Here is a 27,544-nt window from a genome sequence, read left to right as displayed (position 1 = left end):
CCTTCCACGCTGCTGCCGCCGCCGCCTCTCCGCGCCCCGGCCCCTGCGGGAGATGGAACAGCGGAACCCGCTCTGCACCCTCGGATACCTGCCGCCGCTGCTGCTGCTGCACGCCCTGCTACTCTTCCTGGCCGACGGTGAGCGCGGGAACTTTGCTGCTGCGGGGGGCTCGGGAGGGTCCTTTGCCAGGGCCGCCGGAGCCCACCTGCCCGGGTCGCGGCCGCGGAGAAGTCGCAAGAAGAGAAGGGAAGACTCCCCGGTCTCCAGTTAATTCCGTGTGCTGTAGGGAGCCCCGAGGGATAAAGGGGGAGGCGATCAGCGAAGGGTCTCCGCATTGGGCATCGCCCGCACCGGTGTCGTTGGGACTCGGACCGGGGCTACCGCTGCAAAAGAGGCGGCTGGAAGGGCGCGGGAGTTGCTGCTCCCCCAGTCTGGCTGCAGTAGTGCGACGGGGCCCCGGGGGGGGGGGGAAAGCGAGAGCCACCCAGGTTGCCCGCCCCCCACCCGAGATCCGGAAGGAAGCCGCCCGCAGCCTTAGCCAGGCTCTGCTGTGGCTTGGCAGCTGCTCCGCGGAACTTTGCCGGCGCCTCCGGTCGTGCGCCACCGTGTAGCCCAGGGTGGGGAGCCGTCTGGGGACCGACCATCTCGCCTAGGGTTGCCCCAGCCCCCGCCCCACAGCTGGTCACGCCTCTTTCTTCCTCCCCCCCTCCACCCCCCCTAGCTACATTTACCGAAGTCCCCAAAGATGTGACAGTACGAGAGGGAGACGATATCGAAATGCCCTGCGCGTTCCGAGCTAGCGGAGCCACCTCTTATTCCTTGGAGATACAGTGGTGGTACCTCAAGGAGCCGCCCCGGGAGCTGCTGCACGAGCTGGCGCTCAGCGTGCCAGGCGCCCGGAGCAAGGTAACCCGCCGCCCCCGCGGCGCCGCCGAGCAGTCCCGGCTGCTGGGGGAATCCAGGGTGGAACGCAGCCGGCGGGGGGGGGGGGGGGGGGGTACGACGCAGGGCGCCGCCCTGTGGCGCAGCCTATCTCCCCCCCGCCCCCCCCCCCCCCTCCGGCGCACGGCATCTTCAGCGGCAATTCATTGTCCCCATTCTGTCAGTGCGTTCCCGTCGCCCAAACCCCTCACCCAACTCTCCATCTAGACCCTAAAGAGCGGTACCTTATCCAGTTCACCTTCCTCCTCCTCCTCCTCCTCCTCCTCCTCCTCCTCCTCCTCCTCCTCCTCCTCCTCCTCCTCCTCCTCCTCCTCCTCCTCCTCCTCCTCCTCTTCCTCCTCCTCTGTCTGGCTGCTGCCCCAGAGTCTGACGGGTGCTGGGTGGTGAAGAGAGACCACTGGGTCTGGCGGGGCTTTCCCTACCCCTTGCCACTGAGGTCCTCAGGGCACACAGCCAGGGAGTTAAGCTCCTCCAGGCTGGATTCCAGCAGCCGACAGAGCATCGTGTACAAGAAAAAGCCAGCCAGCAGGTCACCTCCAGCCCCCAGAGTGGCAGAGGGGACAGCCTGGGTCTGACAGCCATTATCTTTCTGCCTCAAGTCGCATTCATCTGCTCTAGCACAAATATATGCGCACACACCTACCCTACCTCATCCCAGGGTACCTCCCAGCGTCACTGAACATTTCTCACTGGATCCTGTTTAAGGAGTTTAGATCAACACAACAGGGAATAAGGATACTGGGATGGGGTGAGCTAATGGGCTTGGCTTCCCACCCACGTGGCAACCCCGCCTCCTGTCTTGAGTCGTGGGTGTGGTAGAAGAGCCCCTCCTTGACCCTTGACCGTGGTCCATACTTGCACCGAGACTAGTTTCCTTCTGGGTAAAATTGCTGGAAATCCAGATGTTTCTTCTTGCCCTCAGCCTCGCCACCTCGCCAGCGGTTTCCAGATTACCAGAGAAGGATCCCCCCCTCCCCCAACCTCTTCTGGAGGTGGATCCATGTTTTGTTTCCAAACCTGAAGGCCAAGAGCCTAATGTCTCTCTCTCCCTCTTTGCATTTTAGGTAACAAATAAGGATGCAACTAAAATCAGCGTAAGTGTGGCGCTCAGAGCGGGCCGCGGGAGACCCCTTCTGGCCACTTCGCGCCCCGCAGCTTCCTCTCTTAGAAAAAGGCTCCCAGGGGTCGAGCCACTTAGGGCCCTGCATGAAACTGAGCAGTGTAGGCTCTGGCGCGATGTAGGCTTGTGCGGGGCGTGTCGGGGCATGTCTGTCTCCTGTAACAGAAGCCGGTTCCCCCGTAGTGTAGATCCAGAGTGCGTATCTGAGTCGTCTTCCTCAGTTCAGTGCCCGCTGCCCTTGATGGGAGCGGTGTGCTTAGGCCCGGCGCACCCACCGCCTTTGCAGGCGAGAGCGCTGCTCCTTCCGCAGGAGAGACCTTGGTGTTCTAGCTTAGGGCTCCCACCCCCGGGTCCCTCACACTCTGAGCATCTGTGATGCCTTAGTCTGTCCCCTCCTGCCTGAACCCCGGTGCTGGGGTGGAGGCGTCATGGTCATCGGGTCTCTCTGAGGAGGATGAAGGGCAATTCTGGAATCCTGAGATTCCTAACTCGAGAGATGCATGCTGTGTATTAAAGTATGCCCAGTTGGGGCAAGGGAATAGCGGGTCCTGAAGACATTCAGGCTCTCCTCCCTTGAGTTGGAACCCTAGGCTACTAAACGAGGGCCACAAAAGTGGCCTCTTCCCCAAGTCTCTTCTGGACCACGCAGTACTTGAGAGAGGTTGGGGTAGGCGGAAAAGGTTCTCAGCATAAATAGCAGGTCAGTAAGTAGCAAGGCCAGTGGTTCTGGGAGCCTGTGTGTCCCAACCTGCTTGGGAGAGCAGTCCGTTAGTTGTGGGGTCCTGGGGAGCCAGGATAGGTGTGTCTGCCCACTGAGGGCTCAGGTGTTTGACTGTGCACTAGCTCTGCTATTCTAGAATCAAGCTTAGTGAAGGCAGACGTGGGGGAAGCTGGCTGGATGCCTAGCCCCAGGGCCCCTGAAGGAAACTCTAGGTAGATGTCAAGGTTAAGATGACGTGCGTCTAGGAGTGCAACAGGAGGCATTGCATTTCGCAATATAATGGAGACTGGGACAGTGCTGTGTGGACAGGACGACCAGAGTTGGGAGCTTCATCCTGCTGGGGATTCAATGAAAGGAAAGATGGGCAAACCAGTCGAGGGAGCGCTGGGGTGCTGTGATTAGGGCCCCGGGCGGGCGGTCCCGCCTCTGATCCAGCCCGTTCTCTTGCAGACCGTGCGCGTCCAGGGCAATGACATTTCGCACCGGCTGCGGCTCTCCGCGGTGCGGCGACAGGACGAGGGCGTGTATGAGTGCAGAGTGTCGGACTACAGCGACGACGATACGCAGGAGCATAAGGCCCAGGCGCTGCTGCGCGTGCTCTCGCGCTTTGCGCCTCCGCACTTGCAGGCAGCCGAGGCCGTGTCCCACATCCAGAGCAGCGGTCCGCGCCGCCACGGCCCCGCCAGCGCCGCCAATGTTAACCACGTGGCTGCCGCCGACCCCGCGGGCCGCAGCACGTCGGAGCCCAGCCGGGGCGACAAGAACCTGCCTCCCCGGAGCCTGCCCTCTGCCCGCGGTCCCAGCGTCCTGGATGCCGCCGCCGCCGCCGCTGCCTCTGCCGACCAGGCAGCTACCACCGCCGTCACGGCCGTGGCCGCTGCTTCCTCGGCCTCGCCCCCATCAGGCCAGGCTGTTCTCCTGCGCCAAAGGCACGGCTCAGGTAAGGGAACACCCCTAGAGGGACCTTTACCTCCAGTGACCCAGAGGTGGGCTTTGCCTTAGCTACCCGGTCTCTCTTCTATTCTTTGTTATTAGCCAGGTTAATGTGGGTCTGCCATGCAGACATCCCGGGGACCGAGAGGGGGGTCACCTAGGACTGGAAAGTGGAGTCTTCTCTTGAGTCTGGAGAGGCAGAGCTTGGAACTGTCCTCGGCTCTCGGAGAGCCGAGATCTGGGTCTCAGAAACAGCTCACTCAGCGGAGTGCATACTTTGCATACAGGAGGGCAGGCTGGAACCCAGACAATTCATGGTCCCCTGGGAACCACAGGGAGTGGTCTCAGCAACCCTGAATGGGAGCCCAGAAATAGGATGCTATAGGCCTGTTTTTCAAGTCCAGAATGATCCCAGATACACACAGGTTCAGGCTTTTCAGCTCCCCCCCCCCCCCCCCCCCCCCGCCCAAAGGTCGAGAGTAGAGCGCTAAGCATGGTTAGAAGGGCACTCAGAGGTTAAAGCAAGCTTTGCTAAGGAGCTGAGGAGTCTCAGGGAGGCAATTAGGGAGCAAGAGAGAAGGTAAGAAAAAATGACCACGAGGGCAGGAGACTCTGAGAAAGGACTGCTTGACTGTCCTGGGGCTTGCGGGTGTACATAAACCCGTGTCTGTCCCTTCTTCAGAGTGTCCCCTTCCCCTTTTGCCTGCTCAAGGATGGGCCTCAGAGCTGGACTAAGGTCTAGTGATCACCCCTTTTGCCTGATTATAGACAGATTCCTCTCTCTGAACTCCAGTCCTTGATTTTATTTGGTGCACAGCACTGTAAACGTGAGCCCCAAAGAGAGTTCCATGTCAAAGAGGGCGCCCACCCAGCCTACAGTCATGGTTCTCAAAGTGATGTTCACCTGTGAGCGGCATAGTTTGTTAAGATGTAAGCACTGGAGCTATCCTGCTTAAGCAAGGAACAAGCATCCTAGCCTTCCCTTTGCTAATCCTTATAGCCACAAAGTTGATAACAGACAGTTTATCTCTCACACAAACAGTAAACCTTCCTCACTTAATTCCACCCAATAGGGGCTCTTCCGGGCTGGAGCCATAGCACAGCGGGTAGGGTGTTTGCCTTGCATGTTGCCGACCCGGGTTGGATTCCTCCACCCCTCTCAGAGAGCCAGGCAAGCTACCAAGAGTATCTCGCCCACACGGCAGAGCCTGGCAAGCTACCCGTGGCCTATTCTATATGCCAAAAACAGTAACAAGTCTCACATGGAGATGTTACTAGTGCCTGCTTGAGCACATTGATGAGCAACAGGATGACAGGGGCTCTCCCATGCTGTTCATGCCCCCTGCTGATTCTCAAGGCCTTCTCTCTCGTAGGCTTCTTCAGGGGAGCCACAGCACTTCCCTGGGCTATGGGAGTAAGTGGATCATCTGTTATCCGGGGAAAGATTCTCTTTCCAAACGACTTCAAGCTCTTCCACAAGAGTTGGCATTTTAAGTCACCTCATGTTAGTGTGAGATAACATTAGCTATTCTCACAAACTCCAAATGTTTGTGGATTAACGCAATTACAACATATTCTTTCTGACTCAAGTCAAGTGCTCCGTTGGGGAGTATGATGGCTCTGTTCCATACCTTGATACAGGAACCCAAGCTGACAGAGATGAGACTATCTTCAAGGCTCCAAGATATCTCTGAGCATCCCATAAAACTATGACTCAAGGGAAAGTGGTGGGAGCAACATGTTTCAACATAGAGGCCTGAAAGAACAGAGCACTAATGTTTCAGGCATAATGAATAAGTTTTTCTTAGACATTTACAATGGGACTACATATGTTAATCTTGGAAGCTTGATAAAATGCCCTTTCTCATCAGTTTGGTATTGTAGTTCTTTCAGAGAAGAGCTGGTGTAGAGAAAAACAAGAGTAGCATGTAAGGTCAGGGGTCCAAGTGATACAGTTACTCCCACCCTCATTCATTAGCCAGAGTTCAGTCATATGGTCCAATTGACATTCAGGGGAGGATGGACTGCATAGTCCTCAGTGTGGCAGCTGCATTCAGTATTATTCCTTCATAGAGGAAGGAGAATCTTTGAAGCATTAGTCATCTCTGTAGCAGAATAAATGTGCTAGAAAAGACTTATTGGTTTGTGGAGTGATTGATTCTACTTCATTATTGTTAGTTTAAAAAAAGACCTTATCCCCATAGATGACAGCAAAGCAACATATATGTTATAGTCTGTAACATTACTGTAGGGTGTTCTATAAATGTCCCAGGGTCAAAATAGAGAATTTGGAAAGCAAAGTCCAGACATAAATAATGGCTCCACAACTTTGTTACAGTGTGACTTGAGGCAAGAGATTTAACATATCTCAATGTATTTCTTTACCTACGAAACAGCCATGGTAACCCCTGATCTCAGAGATGTTCAGTATGGAGTTCATTGTTATCTCCATGGTCATTGGGTACTTTGGGCAGTTAGGAGAAATGACGGAAATAAAGCTGAGCGTTTTACAGTTGAAGGAAAGCTATGGAGGGCCTTGACTGTCAAGTGGCGTCAACAGGATACGTTAAAGGCTTTGGTTAAGTAAGAGCCATATGGGACAAATGCATGGTGAAGAACAAAAATAGAACTTTCAGTGGTGAATATTATGTAGACATGTACATTTGGTTCTCACTGATGCACACCTGATGCCTTAATTTCAATTTTTTTTAAAAGGAACAATATGAATTTTCACAGAAATGTTACTAAGATCAAGGTCATGACCTCATTCTTGCTTGAATGTCTCTCTCCCCTGCTTCCAACCAAAGCTGCTTCCACTCAGCCTGACATGGTTGATCAGAACTCCAATCCCTATGTTGGCCACAAGGGGGCCTCAATGATCCTCATCAAGGACCTTATCTGTGGATTGTCAGTGCCCTACTTGCAGAAAGATGAGGTTTCCTGTCAGCTCAGAACAGGACAGCACAGTGCCAAGCAATTTCCAACAAGTAGGCTTCATGAAGTATAACAGAATAGTGCCAGTAAGAGAGGATTGTGGTGACCCCCAAATCCCTTGCCAACTCTTACAGAGGCCAGGAACCATGAAGTTTTATCTCAGAAAGAGCCCTATGTTTTCTTCAGCTCCACTGGAAAGGTCCAGGAGGGGTGTCTGTAGGTAAAAGATCAGAAGGGCTGTGTCCTCTATTTTCCAGATGGAATTCTTGGGAGATGCCCTGGACTGTGACCATATTTGTATCCTAGGTGCATGGAGAAGTGATTAGGTGAACTCCAGTCAATTGTCACCAATGGCCTTGATCCTGAATTTAAAAATAATGCTGTTTTAAGTGTCTACTCAACCCACCACACAGGGCCATCCAGGCTGAGCAGCTGAGTGGGTGAAACCAGCAGATTGTAGGGTTTCTCTATGGGAGAGGACATAATAAATTCCTTTTTGCAGGAACGTGTCCTGTGCTTGACTGTCAGCCTCCAGTGGATAGCTCAAAGCCACAATCAGCATCACCTTGGTTGGCCTCCTGTCTCATAGTAGACAGCAGCTTGGAGGGGTGGCATCAGGAAGGACTTGGTTAATAAAGTTAACATTCAAGCACGTTTGCATATTTGATGCTGCAGAAGCAGGCAGCATATTCAAGCAGGGTCATGAAAGAGGGTCAATAAGGAATGTTTTTGAGGTTGAGAAAAGCAAAGGTCATCAGCACCTCTAGTCTGAAGGCACAAAGAGAGGAAAAAAAATTTTTTTTAATTTTTTATTAGTGAATCACCATAAGGTACAGTTACAGACTTACAAACTTTCATGCTTGCATTTCAGTTATACAGTGGTTGAGTGCTCATCCTTCCACCAGTGCCCATTTTCCACCACCAATGGTTCCAGAATCCCTCCCACCACCCCCACCTTATCCTACCCCCCTCACCCAACCCCGCCCTTTTACTCTCTTTCTCCTTTTAGGTGTTGTGGTTTGGAGTAGAGGTATTGAGTGGCCATCATGTTTGGTCTATAGTCTACTTTCAGCATGCATCTCCCATTCCAAACGGGCCCTCCTAGCACCCTTTACTTGGTTGTGGGAGGATGAAAATCTTAGAGCCCATAGAAGTTATGTGCAGACAGCTGGCAGGCAGAAGGTTAAGGATGTGGTAGAGGAGCCCAGCCCACTCAAAGTGGCTGAACTGAAAACTCACCTCCCCTGTCTTGAAGGCTGAAGTTGGCCATACTCCTGAAAGTGGAGGGCAAAGGCACTTGGGTGATGCAGTCATTCAAAGAGTGCAACAAAGTGTTGGAAGGCATAGTAAGAGGGAGGAAGATGGAAAAAGCCAGAGCTGAGAGTTGAGTTCCACAAACTTTATTTTAGAAATTAAGGAAGTCATTCAGGCTTGAGTCAAAGTCAGCCTGCTTTAAGTAGAAAATTTCCAATGGTACTTCAGGGATGGTTCCAAGCAGCCTACCTCATCATTCATTTATTAAGTCATTAAGTAAAAATACCACAAGTCTTGGATATGGCTGAACGGCTCGAGTTCTTCAACAAGCTACTCACATCATGCCAGGAAAGAGGGTGGGGTAGGCACTAACTCTTTCTTTCCTTTAGCTGCCGCACAGGTGGGCCTGAAAACCCTCGCAGTGACCAAATATGCCCGACATAGCCACCTACCTCTTTGCACTAAAGATTATATGCAAAAGCTCATTCATTTCATGTCTCATTTGTCAAGAGACATTTTGATATTTGTGCTTAAAAATAACTGAATTAGCATAGCATGGTGCAGGAGTAAGGTCCTTCTTAGCTGCATTAGTAAATCAGACTCCTAATTAAGCTGGCTGCTGACCGATTTTTTATAATGAATATTTTGTTGCTGGTTGTCATTTCTAGAGGATGAGAAGGAGAGATAGAGAGAGAGAACAAAAACACTATCTTCCAGACAAATAACTCTGAATTAGAAAAGCTTTGTGGTGAAGGCTCAAAAGAATATTGTTTGCCAGTGAACGGCTTGCATATTGGTGAGAGGTTTCCCTCTACATTGACCTTGGGATCAGATTCATGGTGTGTAAGTCTCTAATTAGTCTCAGTGCTCTCTCTGGGAGGAGGGGCACCCTGGTCCCTCCAGAGTCACTGGATATGGCAAACTGCTGCCCAGTACCCACACAGAGCACTAGACCCTCAGTATTTCCATTACTAATGGAAGAAAGACAGCCAAGGTCATGGGTGTGGCAGCTTTTCAGAGGCATTGATGCTGGGAGCCATCTAGGAGAGCATCCTTGGGTGTCACCATAGTAACCATAAACGGTGACCATAGGGGACTGTGGGCAAGGTGAAGGCGTTCATTTTAGATGGTGCCAGTGGTGGAGGGCAGGGCTGATGGAAGTGGTGCTGGAATGACCCAGGGGGGGTCTCCTGGCAGGGGAAGAGCCCTCCTCACCCATTTAAGCAACACAACCAGTAGGCAGTTTCTGGCTTTTCTTATCTCCCTAGAACCACAAGGAACCTGAATCTTCATCTTGAATGAACCCATTCACTTTTCTTTGATGCTCTTATCAGACATAAGGATCACAATTAAGGAGAAAATTAATAAAGCAAAAACTGTCACGTAGAGGAGGGGGCAGAGAAATGGAAGGATTTCATAAAGCCTCACACACAGCTGTCCACCCTGACAGCAGCAGATGTGTGTGGTTACTGGCTCCACTGATGAGCACAGAGCTAGACCAGGAGCTTCATGCCTCCTACAGAACTCCAGGAAAAAGCCCTCTACACCAGGGGAAATGACATTAGTTCAACCCAAGGCAACCAGTGAGGTTTTCTATAAACAGTGCATGATTTCAGGCATGAACTAGGATCCTGGCCTCATGTTCTGCTTAGGTCAGTCTTAGTTAGAGAAGCTTCTAGAACCTCCCTCCCCCACCTCCTGTTCTTCCCTTTTATCCCATTTTTTCTCCATGGATTGAGAAAGTTGTGCCAAAGAGGTTGACCTTTGGCCTCCATGTGTATTCACATAACTCCCCTGTGCAACCATTTTCTCGGTATCAGGTGGATTCCCAGTTAAGGATTAAGCAGCTACTCTGTGTTGGTTATCCTAATAGTGAGTGCTTTTGACTGAACACGTTTTACTGCTGTGATGCTCACATTTCAGGATTTCCTCCTTTGTGATTTCTCTTACATCATCCACTAGTCTCCTCCCTAAGACCCAAGCCCTTTCTGCAGCTGAGATGGCAGTGTCCAAGAGAAGAGCAGAGGCTTAGCCTTTCTAAATGTCACTCGGGGCCAATCCACAAGTCCTGTGTTCAACAAGTCCTGCACGTATTTATTTGTTTGTTTTGGGGCCACACCTTGCAATGCAGCCTGGCCCTGCAATCAGGCTTGCCCTTGGCCCTGCATTTAAGGATCATTCCTGGTGGGCCTCTTGGGGATCATAATTGATGCCAGAAATTGAACCCAGGTCAGCCCTCTGCAAGGCAAAGTGCCCTATTCACTATACTACTGCTCCAGCCCCTTAGACACACATTTTAAAAACTCTGGATATTAAATATTGCCATGCATCGATGGGGATAAACGAGGTCAAGTGCTTTTGTAATACCATATTGATTAATTTTGCCCGCATGGACAGTGGCAAGGGATTGACTGTGGTCTAAACCCCTGAGATTTATGCAGGGTGCCTGCATGGCTTAAGATATCTTCTAAGCACAGGGAAAAAAAAATCTTTTTATTCCCTTAGGCTTTTGATGGCCACTACCAGGGGAATCTTGTATCCGAAGAAGTAAGAAGCTTCATTTTATATTACCAAAGGGCAGTATGACGGTTGAAGGATTACAAGAAAATCGGTCCAGGTCCCCTAACTCCTGGCCCTCTCTATTCCCCCGAAGGCACAAGCTTCCTTGGAGTAGAGCAGAGCTTTCAGGAAATTAGCCTGTATGTCTGGGGAAAGTGTGCTTTAAGTATGAAAGTGGCATGTTACGGGTGCATTTAGCTGCTGTTGGGCAGAAAGTCATGGCAGCAGCTTCAAGAGGTGAGCCTGCTCAGGTATGAGCCCTTCACTCTTCTCTGGGGAAGGCTGAAAGAGGTAGGCGTTCTGATGTCCTGTCCCTGAGAGGCATTACTGCTCTGGACTGAAAAGCCGAAGCTCTTTTTTTAAAAAATGTATTGAATCACCGTGAGATACAGTTACAAAGCTTTCATGTTTGAGTTTCTGTCATACAATGATCGAACACCCATCCCTCCACCAGTGAATTTTCCACCACCAATGTTCCCAGTATCCCTACCCCTTTCCAACCCTCCTCCTACCTCTATGGCAGATAATTTCCCCCATACTCTCTCTCTACTTTTGGACATTATGGTTTGCAATGCAAATACTGAGAGGCCATCACGCTAGGTCCTTTATCTACTTTCAGCACACATCTCCCATCCCTAATGATCCCTCCAGCCATCATTGACTTAGTGATCCCTTCTCTATTCCAGCTGCTTTCTTCCCCAGCTCATGAGGCAGACTTTCAACCCTGGCCTTGTCTCTACTGTCCTTGTGTGTCAGTCTCATATTATGGTCAGAACTATTTTGGTTTGGCTTCTGGTTGTTATGGTTCAAACAGAAGTGTTTGGAGGGAGTGATGTTCACAATAAAGAGCAAAAGTGGACTTTCAATGGATCTTTCCCCATCCACCACTTATTAAGGCTTGCCTGGGGTCTCTGTTATGTTCAGTCCAGAAATTCGCACCCAGACAAAAGGGCTGCCGTGTCTGAGCTGGACACCAGGTGCCAGCTGAGGGGCAAGGCTTGGAGAAAGAATTAGACAAGGTCATTCCGTTCCTGTGCTTCCCCTCCCAGTGGAAGAGACAGAGAGACAACACTATTCCCAGGGACTGAAAGCAGTTGAAGAGGAAATTTCCTATTCACTCCTTTTTTTTCTACCCATTTCATTCTTCCAGCTCACATTTCACATGTCCCTTCTTTGCTTGGAAGCAACTCAAGTTGGCATGCCAAGAAATGTTCCCTTTTTCTGGGACTTGTAGACCTCTAACCACCCAAAGTCCAGAGTATGTGCCATGTTTTACTTTCCTTTTTGTTTCTTCTTTTTGGATCATACCCAGCAATGCACAGGGGTTACTCCTGGCTCATGCACTCAGGAATTACTCCTGGCGGTGCTTGGGGAACCATATGGGATGCTGAGAATCTCAAGTCGGCTGTGTGCAAGGCAAATGCCTACCTGCTGTACTATCACTCCAGCACCCCCCCTTTTTTTTTTCTTTTTGGGTTATACCTGTTGATGCATAGGGTTTACTCCTTGCTCTGTACTCAGGAATTACTCCTGGCAGTGATCAGGGGACCATATGTGATGTTGGGAATCGAACCTGGGTCAGCTGCATGCAAGGCAAATGCCTTACCTGCTATGCTATTGCTCCAGTCCCACTTTCTTTGGTTTGTACAATTCATCTTCTGTGAGTCTGACCACTTGAATTACAATCCTCATCCATTGCTTCTTGGTCCCTGTTAGAGTTCATTCATTTGTGATTGCCTGTATTAGTTAGTCCCTGCACCAGTACCTGTGCCTATACCTCTACTGCTATCTTTACCTGTATCAATTTCTTTTTTCTTTTCTTTTTTTTTTTTTTTTTTTGCTTTTTGGGTCACACCTGGCGATGTACAGGGGTAACTCCTGGCTCATGCACTCAGGAATTACTCCTGGTGGTGGTACTCAGGGGACCATGTGGCATTCTGGGAATCGAACCCGGGTCGGCCGCGTGCAAGGCAAATGCCCTACCCACTGTGCTATCGCTCCAGCCCCCTACCTGTATCAATTTCTGATGGCTCCAGTAATGTGCCAGGATACCAGGACAGGATTCAAGACCGATCTGTGAAACACTTGGCTCTTAAAAATCACTCATTTGATGTCAACTCTTGTTGTCAGCTGTTTGTGCTATAGGAAAATGGTCTAGGATCATGATACAAGGTTGATAGTGGGCTAGAGATCCCTGAGCTGACAGGTCACCCTCAGAAGTTGCTATTGTTTGTTAAACCTGAGCTAACAATGAGGGAAGGAAGCTGCTGGAGCTCCACAACAGTGCCATCAGATTGTGATGGATGGTAAATTCCTATTTCTGGCCTTTATCTCCCTCTATTATTTGGAGTGGGGGGCATGGTGGTCATAGGAAATGAGGTGATGAGCATCCTTCTAACCTGTTTAAGGGAATTTTCCACGAGCCGGGAGCACCTTGGTTAGCAGGAACAAGTTCAATATGATTTCAGTGTTCTGCCAGTCAATCAGGCTACGACCATTGCACACTACCACCTCTGTTGATAGTACCAAGCTGGCTTCCCTCTATGTGCTCCGTAGAGAGGCGATTGGGATGGGCTCAGTTGGGATCTGTTGGCCTTCCATGGAAGCCAAGTTCCATGGAGAGACTGGTGTTTGCAGCATCAAACAAGAGACAGGAGAAGAAGGATGAAAGACCCCTGGGGAAGGTCAGATGGCCAGAGCCTTCAGGGTAGAGAGCCAGCATCCACTGGGACTCTTGTTAGATGAGACAGAATCCTGTTCTGCCTCCAGTAATGGCAGATGTAAAGAAGGAGCTCAGAACCACTATGGTTCATGCTTACAAAAGGGTCCTACCCATATGCTCCTACATTTTATTTTTTTGTGATCACATTCTCCCAGAGGCCCTTGCATGGCTCCCTGTTCCTGATGGTAGCACTCAGGGACCAGAGGGGTTAAGGTAAGATGAAGGGCAGGCTGCTCCCCTCCACGCCTTGTGAGCCTGTCCCCCTCCCCGCCTCTAATTAGCACAGAAAACCCACTGCAGGCCATATGGAGAGGCCCACCACCTTTAGTAACTGTATCCAGAGGAGACCCCCCTCCCTCTACTGACCATATATATCCCCCTGCCAATCTGCACATCTCAGAAAAAAAAGGTTTGCTTTTTTAAGCCTGGAAATTTCAATTGCAATTCTCCTAATAGCCTCTTTAATTACTATCAAGTCTTATTCATTTGTCCCAAAAGGAAGATTTTTAATAAGGTTGAGGAAGGAGAGCTGATACCAAATCACAGCTCAATCTGAGTTGGGCCGGAGTTCCTGAATTTAATTTCATAAGGGGAATGCCCCAATACATGCTTAACCCATTATCGACTCAAGGTTAGCCACTTGACCAAATTTATTAGAAAGGGCTCTCAAGATGGACTTAGAACATGGCTATTACCCTGGAGGAGCTCAGAAAATGTGGTAGGCTTGTAGTTGAAAAACACTTCACAGAAGAAAGGAAGGTTTCCCTGACTCTTCCATCCTTAGTCTTATCCCGAGCACTCAGAAATGACTTTAAAGCAGTTTTTGCCCTCCCCTATTTTCTTCCATGTCCTGAATCGGTGCCTGGATGAGAACCCTCTCTGGACTGACTCCTGCTTCCTACTTATATTGGTATCTGCATTGCCTTCAATTCAGGAGTCTGGCACTAGTTCGTTAATTTATTCACTTATGTCTGAGAACAGTTTGTGGGGCATCCTTTATGTATGCTATGCAGAAACTGAGGGCATAACTTAAGACCCATTTGATCTAGAGTGTCTGACAGAGGACAGATAGATGTAAGTCCAGTAGTATTATATCAAGTGGAAGCTAATCCATAGATAGTATTATCAAGGAGAGACTTGGGGGCTGAGAATGAAGAAATTGATCCAGTCAATTCCTTAGGAAAGATGATTAAGCAAAGATTAATAACTAGAGAGGAAAGGGTCTTCTAGGAGAACCATATGCAAAGATCCTGGGGCAGCAGAGAGCAGAGACATACAAAGTCCTTATTAAAAGTTACTTCCAGAAAAAGTCAGAATGCAGATCAGGAGGAAAAAGGAATTCAGGAGGCAAAAATTCATAAAGTATTATGATAGAAATTGTATCTTTGACATTGTCCTAGGACAACAGGATGAGGGAGCAAGTGTGTGATGGGATATGATGTGTGTGAGAGTGACTCTGGCTTCAGTGTAGAGGTTAAATAGATGGGGCTGATTGATTGTGGGGAGATCATCATCCAGCCAAGAGATAACAAGACTTAGATTAATCGGATGGATAGATGTGTGGAAGTAGATGAGTAGAAAATCTGTGAGTGAGTGGAGGGAAAGAAGTGTGACTGGAGAGTGGAAGACAGAGTAGATAGAAGGATGGATGGGTAGAGAGTGTATGAAGAATAAGGAGCTGGTGGGTTGAGGCAAAAACTGAATGGGTAGATGGAAGACTGAATGGGTGAATGAAGAATGAGTGTATGTATGGATGAGAGGTGGAAGATAAATGCAGAGGGGATGCACTGTTGATCCTTGTGGGATGAGTGGAATTAGAATTTCAGGTCTGCATGGGTTGGAGATCCCCAAATCTGACTACGCACATCTTTCAAAAAGGAAACCACAGAGTGAGAAGATCCATAAAATTGCATGGAACCAACTGGCAGAATTCTATGCCAGACCATACTGCTGCCTAGGGCAGCCCAGACCACAGGAGGGACAGTCAGTCCTGGCTTGCTTCTGACTCCACAATGTTCAGCCTTGGAATGGGACCCCACCTGCTGGATATGGGGTACTCTGGCGGAATCCATTGGCCCAAGAATTGATGATTATTGTCAATGAGAAAGTTAAACATTTCTTGAACATTAAAAAATAAAATTTCTGAGTGGGTGGATAGTCATCTTTACTCATATTAAGATTAATGTAACAAAAATACAAAAGGCAATAATTCATAAGGCATTCTATTACAGAGTCATATTTTAATGCATGACATATCCTGGGCAGCTCCTCTGTGCTAATTTTATTTAATGAGCACATGTTATAGAATTTTCAGAGCACTATCCCTGGGCAATTAAAATATTGTTAACTGTTTTGATTAAATTGCGTTTCTAAAGAAAAGTTCTCAGTGTTACATAGGAAAATAGCCAGGCATTGCCAAGGCTGGATTTAGAGGAGATAACTAACTCCTGGTAGCTCCTGGCTTTGCTAGCTTTGAACCCTCAACCTTTTCTCTTCGGTTGACCTTTCTCCCTTCTGCCTTCTCTTGACCAGGCCCAGCAGAGCTGGTAGAACAAGAGGTTGAAGTCTGGACACTTACAGTGAGCAACCTTCATTGAGCAGGCATTAATAGACTGAGTACCCATTGTTTTCCCAACTCCAAGTATTGGGGGAACATCGAAGGACATAAAGGTAGTGGGAGGATGAGTAGGATTTAAATAGGACACACCCACTCATCTGAAGCACTGTGCTCTAAGCCTCATGGCACTCCAACGCACAACTCAGTCCATGTAGCTTCGATCCCGGGAAGGTCTTAGAGGACTTAGAGGAGAGTCCCTCTAAGTGAGCCCTTCCTCAGGTTCCTAGAGAGAAACCCTATCCCAACATCAACCAGAACAGTTCTGCTTCTAATGATCTGCTATATTGGGGTTCCATGCAGCAATTATAACAACTTAACTGTATTCCAAATATAGAAATACATGTACATAGCTATAGACATAAATATATATGAATACAGTCTCATCATATTAAAATGTGTATCCCAGTTTTGAAGGGGGGATTTGAAATGGCTTACAAAGCTGTATGTGAGGGACTGGAGTGATAGCACAGCGGGTAGGGCGTTTGCCTTGCACGCGACCGACCCGGTTCAATTCCCAGCATCCCATATGGTCCCCTGAGCACCGCCAGGAGTAATTCCTGAGTGCAGAGCCAGGAGTCACCCCTGTGCATCACCAGGTGTGACTTAAAAAAAAGGCTGTATGTGACAAATGGAATAAATCTAATAAGAAGACGGTGAAATAAAGAAGGCATAGTGACATTTCTCTCAGGAACAGTTAGACAAAGAGCTGTCTGCATGCAGTTGTACTTGCAAATTCAGACCACTGCGACTGGACAGGCCTCTAATCCCAGCTTGGAACTGAGGTTCTAAGCTAGAACTGAGTGGGAACCATCTGGCCAATGGCCAGGACATCCTGGATACTAAGCTGGGTACATCTAAGAAAGACTTCCATTCAGTCTCTCAACAAACACTCTGAGCATCTTAGTGGACAGGCAGGGTATAGGGTTCTGAGTGAACCTTTTGATGGGGGAATTCAGGAACCAGAAGGTAAATATGCCCATGATAGACAAACCCAGAGAAGATAGCACTTTCTCTGGAGCTCTTTGGACAAAGGTCAGGGAAGAGGAGGAAGTAGCAATTAAAAAGGGGATACCAGGGAGCAGTGTGGACTGAGGCCCATGGAGCTGAAAGGGATATGAGAGGCTGGACAGTGGGCTGGGCGACAGGTTAGGAGTTTGACCTTCAACCTGAGTTGGCGGATTAAGCTCTGAGATTTGGGCCTGAGCAATGGGCATCTGCCAATTTGGGGTGAGATGTGAAGAACCAGTGAAGAATGCTACTGCTACCAGGTGAGAGATTGTGTGATAAATGAGGATTAAGGGATCCAGGCAACAAAGGGGTGAGAATACATCTTTATGTCTCAATGTCTTGGAGATTGACTTGTGGGGGCCTCTGAGCTAGACTGGTAGGATTGATGGGATTTGTGCAGCCGGAGGGTAGGGAGTGAAGGACTGGGGGTAGGAGCGAAGGCCTGGAGCATGAGTATACCATCCTTTATGCAAGAGTCCATTGGCCTGGAGCCTGGACACCTGAAGGAGTAGGGAGGTGAAAATATCTCTGGCAAGGGGTCAGTTCTCAGCTGTAAAAGGAGTCAGAGGCTTCTACTTCCTAAAGTTGATCCAAAATCAAATTCTACTTGCTGAAAAAGCAAAGCAGAAGGAAGAGTTCGTCACATTGTGTATGAGGTTGCAAGAAGCACTGGATTGCAAATTGCACCAGGAATTCATGGATAAAATGGATGGTATGGATAGTTTGGATAATAATGGGAGCTATTTGATTTGTTCAGCGTATTGGTTACCTGATAGTCTGATTATTGGTTGCCCAGTGTTCTTACTGCCTAAGAAGATTTGAGACAGGTAGCTGAGGTGGGGAACAAGGAAGTCCAGAGAGGGCATGAACAGACTTTGTTTGGGGATTGATTGGCCCCCTCTGCTGATTTCTGAGAAGAGCTGTTAGGTGAGGCCAGGTTTCCTGTGCCTACTCCTCTTCCTGATGTAAGTAACTTCATTATAGTTTGGGTCACAGGCCAGGGAGAGTTAAAAGGAAAGTATTTCCTGGCACTGATAACTGCATGCCTGTTAGCATCCACAGCTTCAGAACTTAGAGAAGCTGGACCTGCCTGTGGGCTTCCCCTTGAGAATTGTTTTCAGCACTGTTGGACTCCCCAGGCCGTCTCTCTTGGGTACCACCCTAATGCTGACAATGGTCAGAGCTTCCCAGGAAAAGGCCTGTTAACCATTTTCATTAAGCGAGGCTATTAAAGGATCATTTGGGCCAAGATCTCATTTAAAAAGAAATAAAAAACTGAGAAGGAGTTAGCAACAAAGTTGACCACATTAAAAGGTCATTATGATTGTTAAAGTACAGGGAATTAACACCCCCTTCCCCAAGCCCCCGAGACACACACACTGTTCTCTGGGAAGCAGTCTAGGGTGATCAAGCAAGGCACTGGGAAGGAGGTTCCTATTATTGACCCTAAGAAGCAGCATTCTTGGCATTGAAGCATGTGGGGGGGGGGAGCCAAACTAAGGCTCTGAATTATTGGCATGGTTTTGTTAGGGCTGCCAAATTACTAAATGAAAGCATAGGATTCTGGTTAAGTTTGAATTTCAGTAAACAACTAATACCATTTTCATAGACATATGTCTGATCAATATTTGTAATATGCATGTGCTTGAAGTGAATTGAAATTACCTGAAAATTTATCCTAAATTCCAATTTAATTGAACTTCCTATGCTTCCTGTAGCATTGCTCCATCCCCCATCTCTAAAATAGTTGTCAAATAGTGACTCTGACAGCTAGGAAGACTGGATTAGTGCCTGTCTCTGGTAAGCACTAGCAACCTTGCTTGATTATTCCGCAGGTACTTGATTCTCTCGGCTTGAGCTGGGCTGGGTCTGCTTCCTGCAGCTCACTCCTATCTGTGAATGAGCTCCAACACAGACCACCACCCCCAGCTATAGGTGCAGCCCCGGAATAGGCTGTCAGGTCAGCTCCAACTGCTTCCACTGCCTCTGACCTGCTTGTGGGTTAGAGTGAGGACATGAGACGGAGGCAAAGGACACCTTTGTCCTGAATATTCGGCAAGGGCTTTTTGGAGGGGTCAATTTTTCTAGGCTAGAGGCAGAGAACAAACATAGTACAAACCAAAAAGGAGGGGCAATCCCTGAGTCTACTCTTGGCACAGAAAGGAAAGAGGGCCTGAGAATGGGCTGGCACAAGGCAGTGGTAAGATTGTTGGCAGGGGTGTGGCATAGAGATGGAGACTTCTCCTAGGAGTGAGCAGAGGGGCTGCTGTTGGTCCTGCACTTTCTAGAGAGTTCTCCAGGTCTTTGGAAGGAGGAAGTGATCAGAAAACAACTTTAGGGATTCACTGGGGAGAGACATTGCTGGAAGGCACTTCCAGGTAAGGCAACCTGCCTGTGCCCTGGTGCTGTGTCATCATATGCCACATGACTATGCACTGGGATTGTCGTGTGGACCTCACTCCAGAGGATGTCTGTCATCCCCGGAGGACAGCTTCCTCATATCCAGGAGCCAGATGCTGGGAGCCTGGGGAGGACCCGCAAGCAGGTGGTCAGTACAGTACAAGACCAGTGGCTTCAGCTCAGCCCTTGTAGCTCTGCATCACAAACAACTTTCATTCAAATATCTCCATCTCCATCATTTTAACTTAATTTTATTATTGTTTGTGGCTGTAGAGTGTGATTTATTTTTATTTTTATTTTTAAATTTAAATTTTTAAAAAAAATTTTATTGAATCACCGTGAGAGTTACAAGTTTTCATGTTTGGGTTACAATCTCACAATGATCAAACACCCATCCCTCCACCAGTGCACATTCCCCACCACCAATATCCCAGGTATACCTCCCTTTCCCACCTCTATGGCAGACGATATTCCTCATACTCTCTCTCTCTACTTTTGGGCATTATAGCTTGCAACACAGACACTGAGAGGTCATCATGTTTGGTCCATTATCTACTTTCGGCATGCATCTCCCATTCCAACTGGTTCTTCCAGCCATCATTTTCTTAGTGATCCCTTCTCTATTCCATCTGCCTTCTCCCCTCCATTCATGAAGCAGTCTTCCAGCTATGGGGCAATCCCCCGGCCCTTGTATCTACTGTCCTTGGGTGTCAGCCTCATGTGATGTAATTTTATACTCCACAAATGAGTGCAGTCCTTCTCTTTGCTGTCTGTCCCCAGCAGCTTTGCTGCTGTCTGAGAGGTCTGTCCCTCTCTTCCTGACTCATTTCACTTAGCATGATACTCTCCATGTCTATCCATGTAGGGTGTGATTTAAACCAACCTAGGAGAACTCAGAGTCCATTCCTCATTCAATGCTCTGGGAACCATAGCACCAAGTCATGGAGATCAGATGGGGGCTGGCTGCATGCAAGGCTCTCTACTTACTTTAAAATTCAATAGCACCGAGTGTCTCCAGCTACAAACACATTCATTTCATGACAGAAATGCTCTCCAATTCTATTACTACCCATTTTTTCCCAACTGAACCCTTGGGATAATTATCTATGAAGTGGCTTTAATTAGACCAGTAACAATGGAAGCAGCCTACAAATGGCATCTTCTCACTCAGCTATAGCTAGTCTGCTGAACTGTCCAGTACAGGGGTCAGAGAAATCAGTAGGGTGGGAAAAGTGGACATCAGAAAGCCAGGAACGTTAAAGCCCTAACTTTAGGGAAGCAGTGGATAATTAGAAGAAGCAGGCCTCTCAGATCCTGTACTAATGTAGATCTGAGGTTACAAACCTAGCAAGGTTTGCAGAGCCTAGTTGGGGATGAGATGAGGGAAGTGGTGGAGCAAAGAGAGGACAGATTACTCAAAGAGTCACAGTGTGCTAAGGGAGCTGAGAGAGGGATTTCTGCTGAGGAGACTATGAGCTTTGAGACACAGTAGTATGGGAAAGCAGGCCTATGGTTACTAGGTCTTCCCAAATCTGTAGCTGTATATCAGAGTCCTTAATTTTCACATGTTGAATTGTAATTTACTTTTAAAAACATCCTTATTATTGCCAAGCCATACCCTTCTATAGATCAGAACAACTCCTAAAGTTGCCCTCAGATGCTGTAGGTGTGTATCCAGAGAGGCAGGTGGGGAAGGCGAGGAAATGGCTAGCATTCTGGAGCATCCCCACCAATGCCTGGCTATTGGCCTATTGCTTCCTTGGACCATCCTGCATGCCCCACCTATAAAAGCATAGTGGCCTAGATGCCCTTTCAATTCAACTCTACCAACCCCTGCAAACTCCTGCACCTTAGCTACAGGAAGCTTCAAAAGGAGGCCTTAGCTTGGTAGGGCTTGGACCTCTGCCACAAGCAGGGATGGGCAAGGGTCAGGGGCAGCTTAAGGGCAGGGATGGACAGGAAGCATGACTCAGCTGTCCTCTGGGACTCTGTCCTCCCTGCTGGGGAGAGCCAGTTTGTTCCCAGGTGTCCCAACTTACTAGTCAAGAAGCCCAAAGATGTGTGATGAGACTCCCAAAGTGCAGGACAGATGCCAGTAGCTGGCTCAGCCTGACCCAAGGTGACAACTGTCCTTGAGAGCCTTGGCCCAGACCTTTTGGGAGTATGTCTATGATCCTGATGAATAGCTTTGTCCACTAAGACTGATTTATTCTCTTCTGGCACACTGTTCTCTGGGACTATGCCCACACTGCTGGCGAATTAGATTCCTAGAGGGGGGTTTGTTGGGGTGGGGGTGGCTGGTCACCCCCTATTCTGGACTTGATTCCCACAGGATCACAGTGAGTTCTCTCTAGCTCACAAGAGGGGACAGCTTCTAGAGCAAATGGAGAAGGAGGCAAAGAATCCAGTGTCACCTCTGGAGGGGCCTCCCGGCGTCTTAACTACACAAGCCAGAATGAGCCGCTCTTTACTTTTTATGCAGAGCCAGGCCTCAACTATATCTGAACGTTGCCTACTCCTGACAGATATTTAAGGTTTTAAATGAGGGGTGGGGCATACTCGGATGGGAGCAACTTCTGAACAACCTCACGAAATTTCCCAGACTCTCAGGGGTACTAAACTCCAAGCCCAGCTCCTAGCCCACCAATACTAGCAGACCTGCAATGGCTATGGGTCCCTGATGGGGTAGTGACCTCCAAGACTGGGAGAAGTTTCTGTGATCTTCCGAGAACAGGCAGGGTAGTAGCTGTCCCAAGCCTCCTTCTTTATTTCACCAGTGGGCACGAGATGGTCCTTTGATCTCCATGTTTTCTTTTTTCTCAATTTTTTTTTCTTAATTGAATCATCGGACATGGGAGGGTGGGGTCCCCCTGGTGCCCGCCCAAGCAAGCTCCCCTCACAGCCGCTTGCTCTACATGTTTTCTTAATAAGGCCGCAGAGCTGCCCCTGCAGACCACTGGAGAAGAGAAATGTTACAGCTAGAGTCATCAGGACTGGTGCCTTTGGCATGCCTCCAGTGACTGGCACTTTTCTGTTTTCTTTGGGGGTTCTCTCCTTTAAATGGCCCTACGTCCTGTTTTATCCCACTCACTCTCTAAGTGATAAATGTGTATATTCACAGAGCCAGAACAGCTTTGATTTCTTTAACAATGATTAGCCAAATGGTGATACTTGTTTAATACAAAGAATGAATCAGCTCCGATTCCATCCAAGGACTTCCCTGACTTTCAAGCAGCCTGATTTTCCAGCTGAATCATGATAAATAAATGAGTGCTATTCCGGTGTTATTCCGGGCACTGCTTCGGAAAGGAGAAAAATAGACAAAGAGGCCAAGAACATTCAATCGACACAGCAGTCCCCATGGTCTGACACAGAGGTCTCTAGGACACATTCTCAGAGGCCCATGTCGGAGACCCCACCTGCTGAGCTAGCTCAGTTCCTGGGGAGTCATGTGAGCGCAGATGGCACTGGGTGTTCTGGCTCCTTCATAGATGCTAAGTGGTCTTGCAGCTGTGTTCTAGACAATTGGCAGTCTCTCTTTGAATAGATAGTAGCCTACCAGACTCCCAAACTCCCAAACCCTGCTTCCTCCAGAACCAGCCTGGGAGCCAGTCTTGCTGGGGTTGTTCTGAATCATTTGGGGAAAGAAAGGAACAATAGACTGAGAATAGCTTGTGATTAAAATATGGGTCCTTCTTCTGACTACAGAATTCCTAGGGTGTCTATCTATAGCCAGGGGTGGTACTTGCCCTGCTTTTCTCTTGGAAAATATTCCTCGAAGGAGGTACAAACTCCCTCCTCATCCCCAAATAAGCTCTTTTCTAGAACCTTTTGGGGAATTAGCAGTTTTGTCCTTTTGGTTGATATCTGTGTGTATGACATTTGACTGGGTTCAGTCACTGGTTTTCCAAAACTGGTTTTGTTTTATTTTTGAATCACATCAGCAGTTCTCAGGACTTATTCCTGACTCTAGTCAGGGAGCATTTCTGGCAGAACTCAGGAGACCATATGGGATGCCAGAGATTGATTCTGGGGTGGCCACCTACAAGGCAAATGCTCTACTTACTGTGCTATTGCTCCAGTACCCTGTTTCAGGTACTTCTATTGTAACAGTGAGCTTTTGCTTAGTACCAAGCGACTGTGACACGCAGGAGTTTTGATATGACTGAAGAAGCACTTGTTAACTTTGGAGTTTGTGGGTCAATGGCCATTTCTGCTAGACTCTGCTTGGCTCCTTCATACCACAGTGTCCAGTTGTCCTTTGGGTTGGGGACTAGTTATCTAGAGGCTTTCAGTGGAAACTTCTCAAGATTGTTGAGCACTGGCGGCCATATCTAGCACAGGCGGCCATATCTTGTTCCTATAGCAGTAGGTTCCAAGTTCTTTCTTGGTGGCTCACCAAGAAAGGACAACGCTTCATATACAAACTCCTTTAAACTGTTTCATCTTTTCTCCTGACAATACTCATTGCCCAAAGCAAGTCATATGGCCAAACCGTTGGTTCAGGGTGTGGCAAACCTTTCTTGGATGAGGATACTAGGATTCGGTTCTGAGGGAGGGGAAACATTTGTTGACATTCTTTGCAACGTTCTTATTATATCTGTATTTCATCTCAACCCCTTGAATCATGTGCTTCTGAATTCACGCGTAGATGCATCCCTGTATCCCTGTTACAGTGTTACTCAAAACCTAGAGAGGTGGACACCGTTGACCATTGTCACATAGGCCCACAAAAGAGCTGGACCTGAAAGCTTTCTCAAGTACCAGTCCTTGGCCCCATCCTGCCTCCAATGTTCTGTTCCATGAGGATGCTGAGCCAGCCAAACCTCAGCAGCCACTGTGAATATATACCAGCAGTACCACAATCTTGGTACCCATCTTCCCCCCTATCCCCCCGCACTCTATCTTGGGAGCACTTTGCCATCCTTCCAGTCCCTGCTGCTTCCTCTCTAGCCCAGTATAGAGGGGCAGTTTCATGCCAGGGACTTTATAATGTTGTATTCAATTTAAAAACTCCTCAACACAAGTAAGCAAGACTGGTAGGTAATAATGAATGAGTAGGTAATAATGGCTACATTATTGAGGCCATGATTGGATGCAAGTTAGACCTCCTCAATATCTCCTGCTTCCATTTCACTTGGGTTTCTGCAGAGTTGAAGGTTCTGGAGTCCATTGCTCATAACACTCACCTTTGAAATGCCTAACAGTGTTCCTATCCCTCCTGCACCTTCTCAAGTGTCAGGCTTTGCAGGAACATGAAGGTTTGAGATCCGAGAAGACCTATGCCAGTCTGACCACAAAAGCCCATGCACCCGAGATCAAGAAACACTCTGGTGCTATTGTCCCTGAAACCTCTGGCACCTTGGTGATTCCATCCAGGCTCCTGATTATTCAGCATGGTATGCACCCTCATCCTTCCCAGGAGACATGGCATCAGGTAGCAGCAAAGGAGGACCCTATTCTTTGCAATCCTTATACTCAGAAGTCCTCTTTGTTGCCAGTAGCAGCAGGAAGACTGGGCCAAACTTTACGGAGAATCCCCAGGAGTGCCAGCTGTCTGAAAAATAATATGGAGAAAGTCAGCTGCATCTGGATTCATCTTTCTCAGCTTCTTGTCAGGGCCTACGCACTAGTTAGAGACAGTTTAACTGGGCCTACACTGCTGATAGTCTGTACTACCTTTTCACTCAAAAGTTTGGGCAGAGCCCATCACCCTGCATGTGGACAGGTGGAATTCTATGGGCTCCAACTGGAATTATCCCCTGGACATTTGTCTAGTTGTATTCCTTCACAGAGTGAAGACCTCTCTTACCCATGAAGTGAAGTCTGTGACACAATCATACCCAGAGCAGGAAAGAATTGTACTGGGGGAGGTGGCTTGGATAGAAAGTACTGACGGCTCCTTCAACTGGAGAGTAGTCCTGGGTTCAGACTTCACATGATCAGAAATCCTCAAGTCTAGCTGGTCTGGTAGCTGCTCCTTTAGAAGGCTACGTGGGAGTGGCCACAACCTTACCATCTTCTGGCAGAGTAGAACCTTCTGTGTTTCTCCTTGTGGGGCAGAACTCTAGTCCAGCTGGCTGGGCAGGGTGAGTGGGAAGAGGCCACCAGCTGTAGAGTGTGGTTGGTAATAGCTTCCACCACGAAGGTAACGCTATGCAAGTTGGCACTGCTGATCCCAGGGTCTGGGAATCCATCCCCAATGCTTTCAGAACTTGAATGGAGCATTCTGCCTTCCACATGTCAACTTAGAAAAAAATCAGACTGTCATTTAAAGTATAAGGAGATCTTTATCTGGGAATTGGCATCATGATTAGAATACAAATCAAGTGATGTCCTGGTGTTCCACTAAGGACAAGCCAGAGGGATATTTTAAAGGACCCAGAAGGAGAATGGTCTGACTACTCAGGCCACTGAAGGAATATTGGGTTGGTTTTTGACAGGTCCCTTAAGAAAATTGTGGTGGAAGCCAAGTGTTTGGTAACACTGAGTAGAGTCCTCCATGTGTCTTTCTTAATGATAGTGAGAACTGTCCATGGTGTCTTTCCACCAATCTCCAGGGGTCGTCAGGGTTCACTTCTCACCTAGAAATTACATTGTGGCAGTTGGAGACAAAATGGATTTGACTCAAACTAGTGGTTTCTGAGTGAGCTTTCCCACAAATTCATGCAGCCACCCAACACTAGGAAAGCTGTGCTGAAAAAATAAATGAGGAGGTGGGTACAAAACCCAGTGGAAGTGGAACGAAAGCACATACCTCTGGTCAGGGCCACATATTGGAGAAGCAGGTGGATGACCTAGAAGTCATTCCTTGGGGACACTAGGAGTAAAATCTAGCAACCAGTGACCTCTGAACTTCCAATGGCATCCTGAAGGTTGAGTGATAGCATGTGAAAAGAATGTTCATGATTGGAACGATGAAAATAGCTACAATGGGAACTTGTGAAGGCTAAACTTTGCAGCCCAGGTCGGGCCCAGAGAGGAAGTGGGAGAGGTGAAATTGTGTTGAATAGGGGAGTCTCCCATTGACTTCATGGAGGAAGAAAGGGAAGAAAGCATGGCCTCTAATGTTAGGATGCTTTGCCTCCCAGGGTGGGGAAGAAGCATATTGTCATTTCAGCATATTGAGATGAAATGATGACTTAGAAATGCACCCTCCTCCAAGTCAGGGTCGCTTTGAATCTGACCACAGTGAAATTCTGAGATGTGTAATCAGCAGAAAACAAGCAGCAGGAAGATATTTTCTCTGTGCTGGGGTGCAACCAGCTGCTGAGGTGCTCCCAAAGGGCCTAGAAGGAAGAAGTCTCATTTCCCAGGACTGTTCATCAGCCTCCAATTGTGGAGAACCCGGCTAACCATTCCCATTTTCTTGTTCCCTGTAGGCACTGACCCTAGCTATACCACAGACCCCCTCCTGTCCCTGTTCCTGCTAGCTCTGCATAAGTTCCTTCGCCTGCTTCTGGGGCACTGATGCCACAGCTGATCGCACACCCCTGTGGGCATTCCAGGCCTGCTAGATCCTGGAGGAGGACCACGGCGCCAGAAGGACACACACAGACTGAGAGAAGCATGAAGAGTCCACATGGAAAATAAATCAATCATATTTTTTGGAAGATAAAAATGTAGAACACCTAAAAAAAATGCATCTAGTTTCCAAGTAAGATGGAGTTTGGCCCATGCATTCTGCACGGGATCAATGATTTCTCTACTTCTAGGTATTTTTTTTTCTAAACCTTTCCTCTAAATCTTCATTTTGCACGAACTGTTGAGCAGTTATCTTTAGGATACCATGTAAAAATGTTGGATCAATGCCTTTCTGACAAAGCAAAATATTTTTAGCAAATTATGTGTTTTGGGATTTTTTAATTTACCTTTTTTCTTTGGGGGATTTTCTTTTTTATTGAAGTAAATTATTTCGTTTGAGACATTTTGATTAAAAAAGACACATCATAATTAAAAATCCACTGTCAATAATATTTATTTTTAAATAAAGATTGGAAACAAGGTCAGACACTTGTTTATAAACTATTGTATATTGATAAATAACAGTTGAATAAAAAATGACTTTGAAATATCCTTTCTATAGGCATGCATACATACATACATACATGTTAAACCTTAAGGCCTATTGCAGCCTGAATGTCTTGATTTCTTGTTCTTGGCCAGACGATGCCTAAGTAAGGCACAGTGTAGGGCACTTTAAGTAGTTTCACTGTTAGTAGTCAGAACATCTATGCAGCCTTCTGGGACCTCATGGAGGCTGGAGTCAGAGGTACCCTCCATCAGGGTCATGCAAGGAAGAGGTCATTAGGAGAGGTGTGATATAAATCAGAC

General features: G+C 48.0%; 1 protein-coding gene across 2 annotated transcripts; it reads left to right on the top strand.

The window, feature by feature from the left end:
• On the top strand, positions 1 to 27,221 carry VSTM2B (V-set and transmembrane domain containing 2B). Of its 2 annotated transcripts, XM_004600693.2 has the most exons (5): positions 1 to 137; positions 722 to 906; positions 2,007 to 2,036; positions 3,234 to 3,723; positions 26,593 to 27,221. In XM_004600693.2, the coding sequence occupies exons 1-5, from the start codon at positions 53 to 55 to the stop codon at positions 26,679 to 26,681; spliced, it is 879 nt and encodes a 292-aa protein (XP_004600750.2). In that variant the 5' UTR covers positions 1 to 52; the 3' UTR covers positions 26,682 to 27,221. The 2 variants fall into 2 exon arrangements, with proteins under 2 accessions (XP_004600750.2, XP_055002347.1); XM_055146372.1 differs by lacking the exon at positions 2,007 to 2,036.
• The last annotated feature ends 323 nt before the right edge of the window (positions 27,222 to 27,544 follow it).

This window comes from Sorex araneus, chromosome 8 (assembly GCF_027595985.1).
Source record: "Sorex araneus isolate mSorAra2 chromosome 8, mSorAra2.pri, whole genome shotgun sequence".
Lineage (NCBI taxonomy): Eukaryota > Metazoa > Chordata > Mammalia > Eulipotyphla > Soricidae > Sorex > Sorex araneus.
Note: the sequence above shows the minus strand (reverse complement) of the source record. Positions and strands in the feature narration are given on the sequence as shown.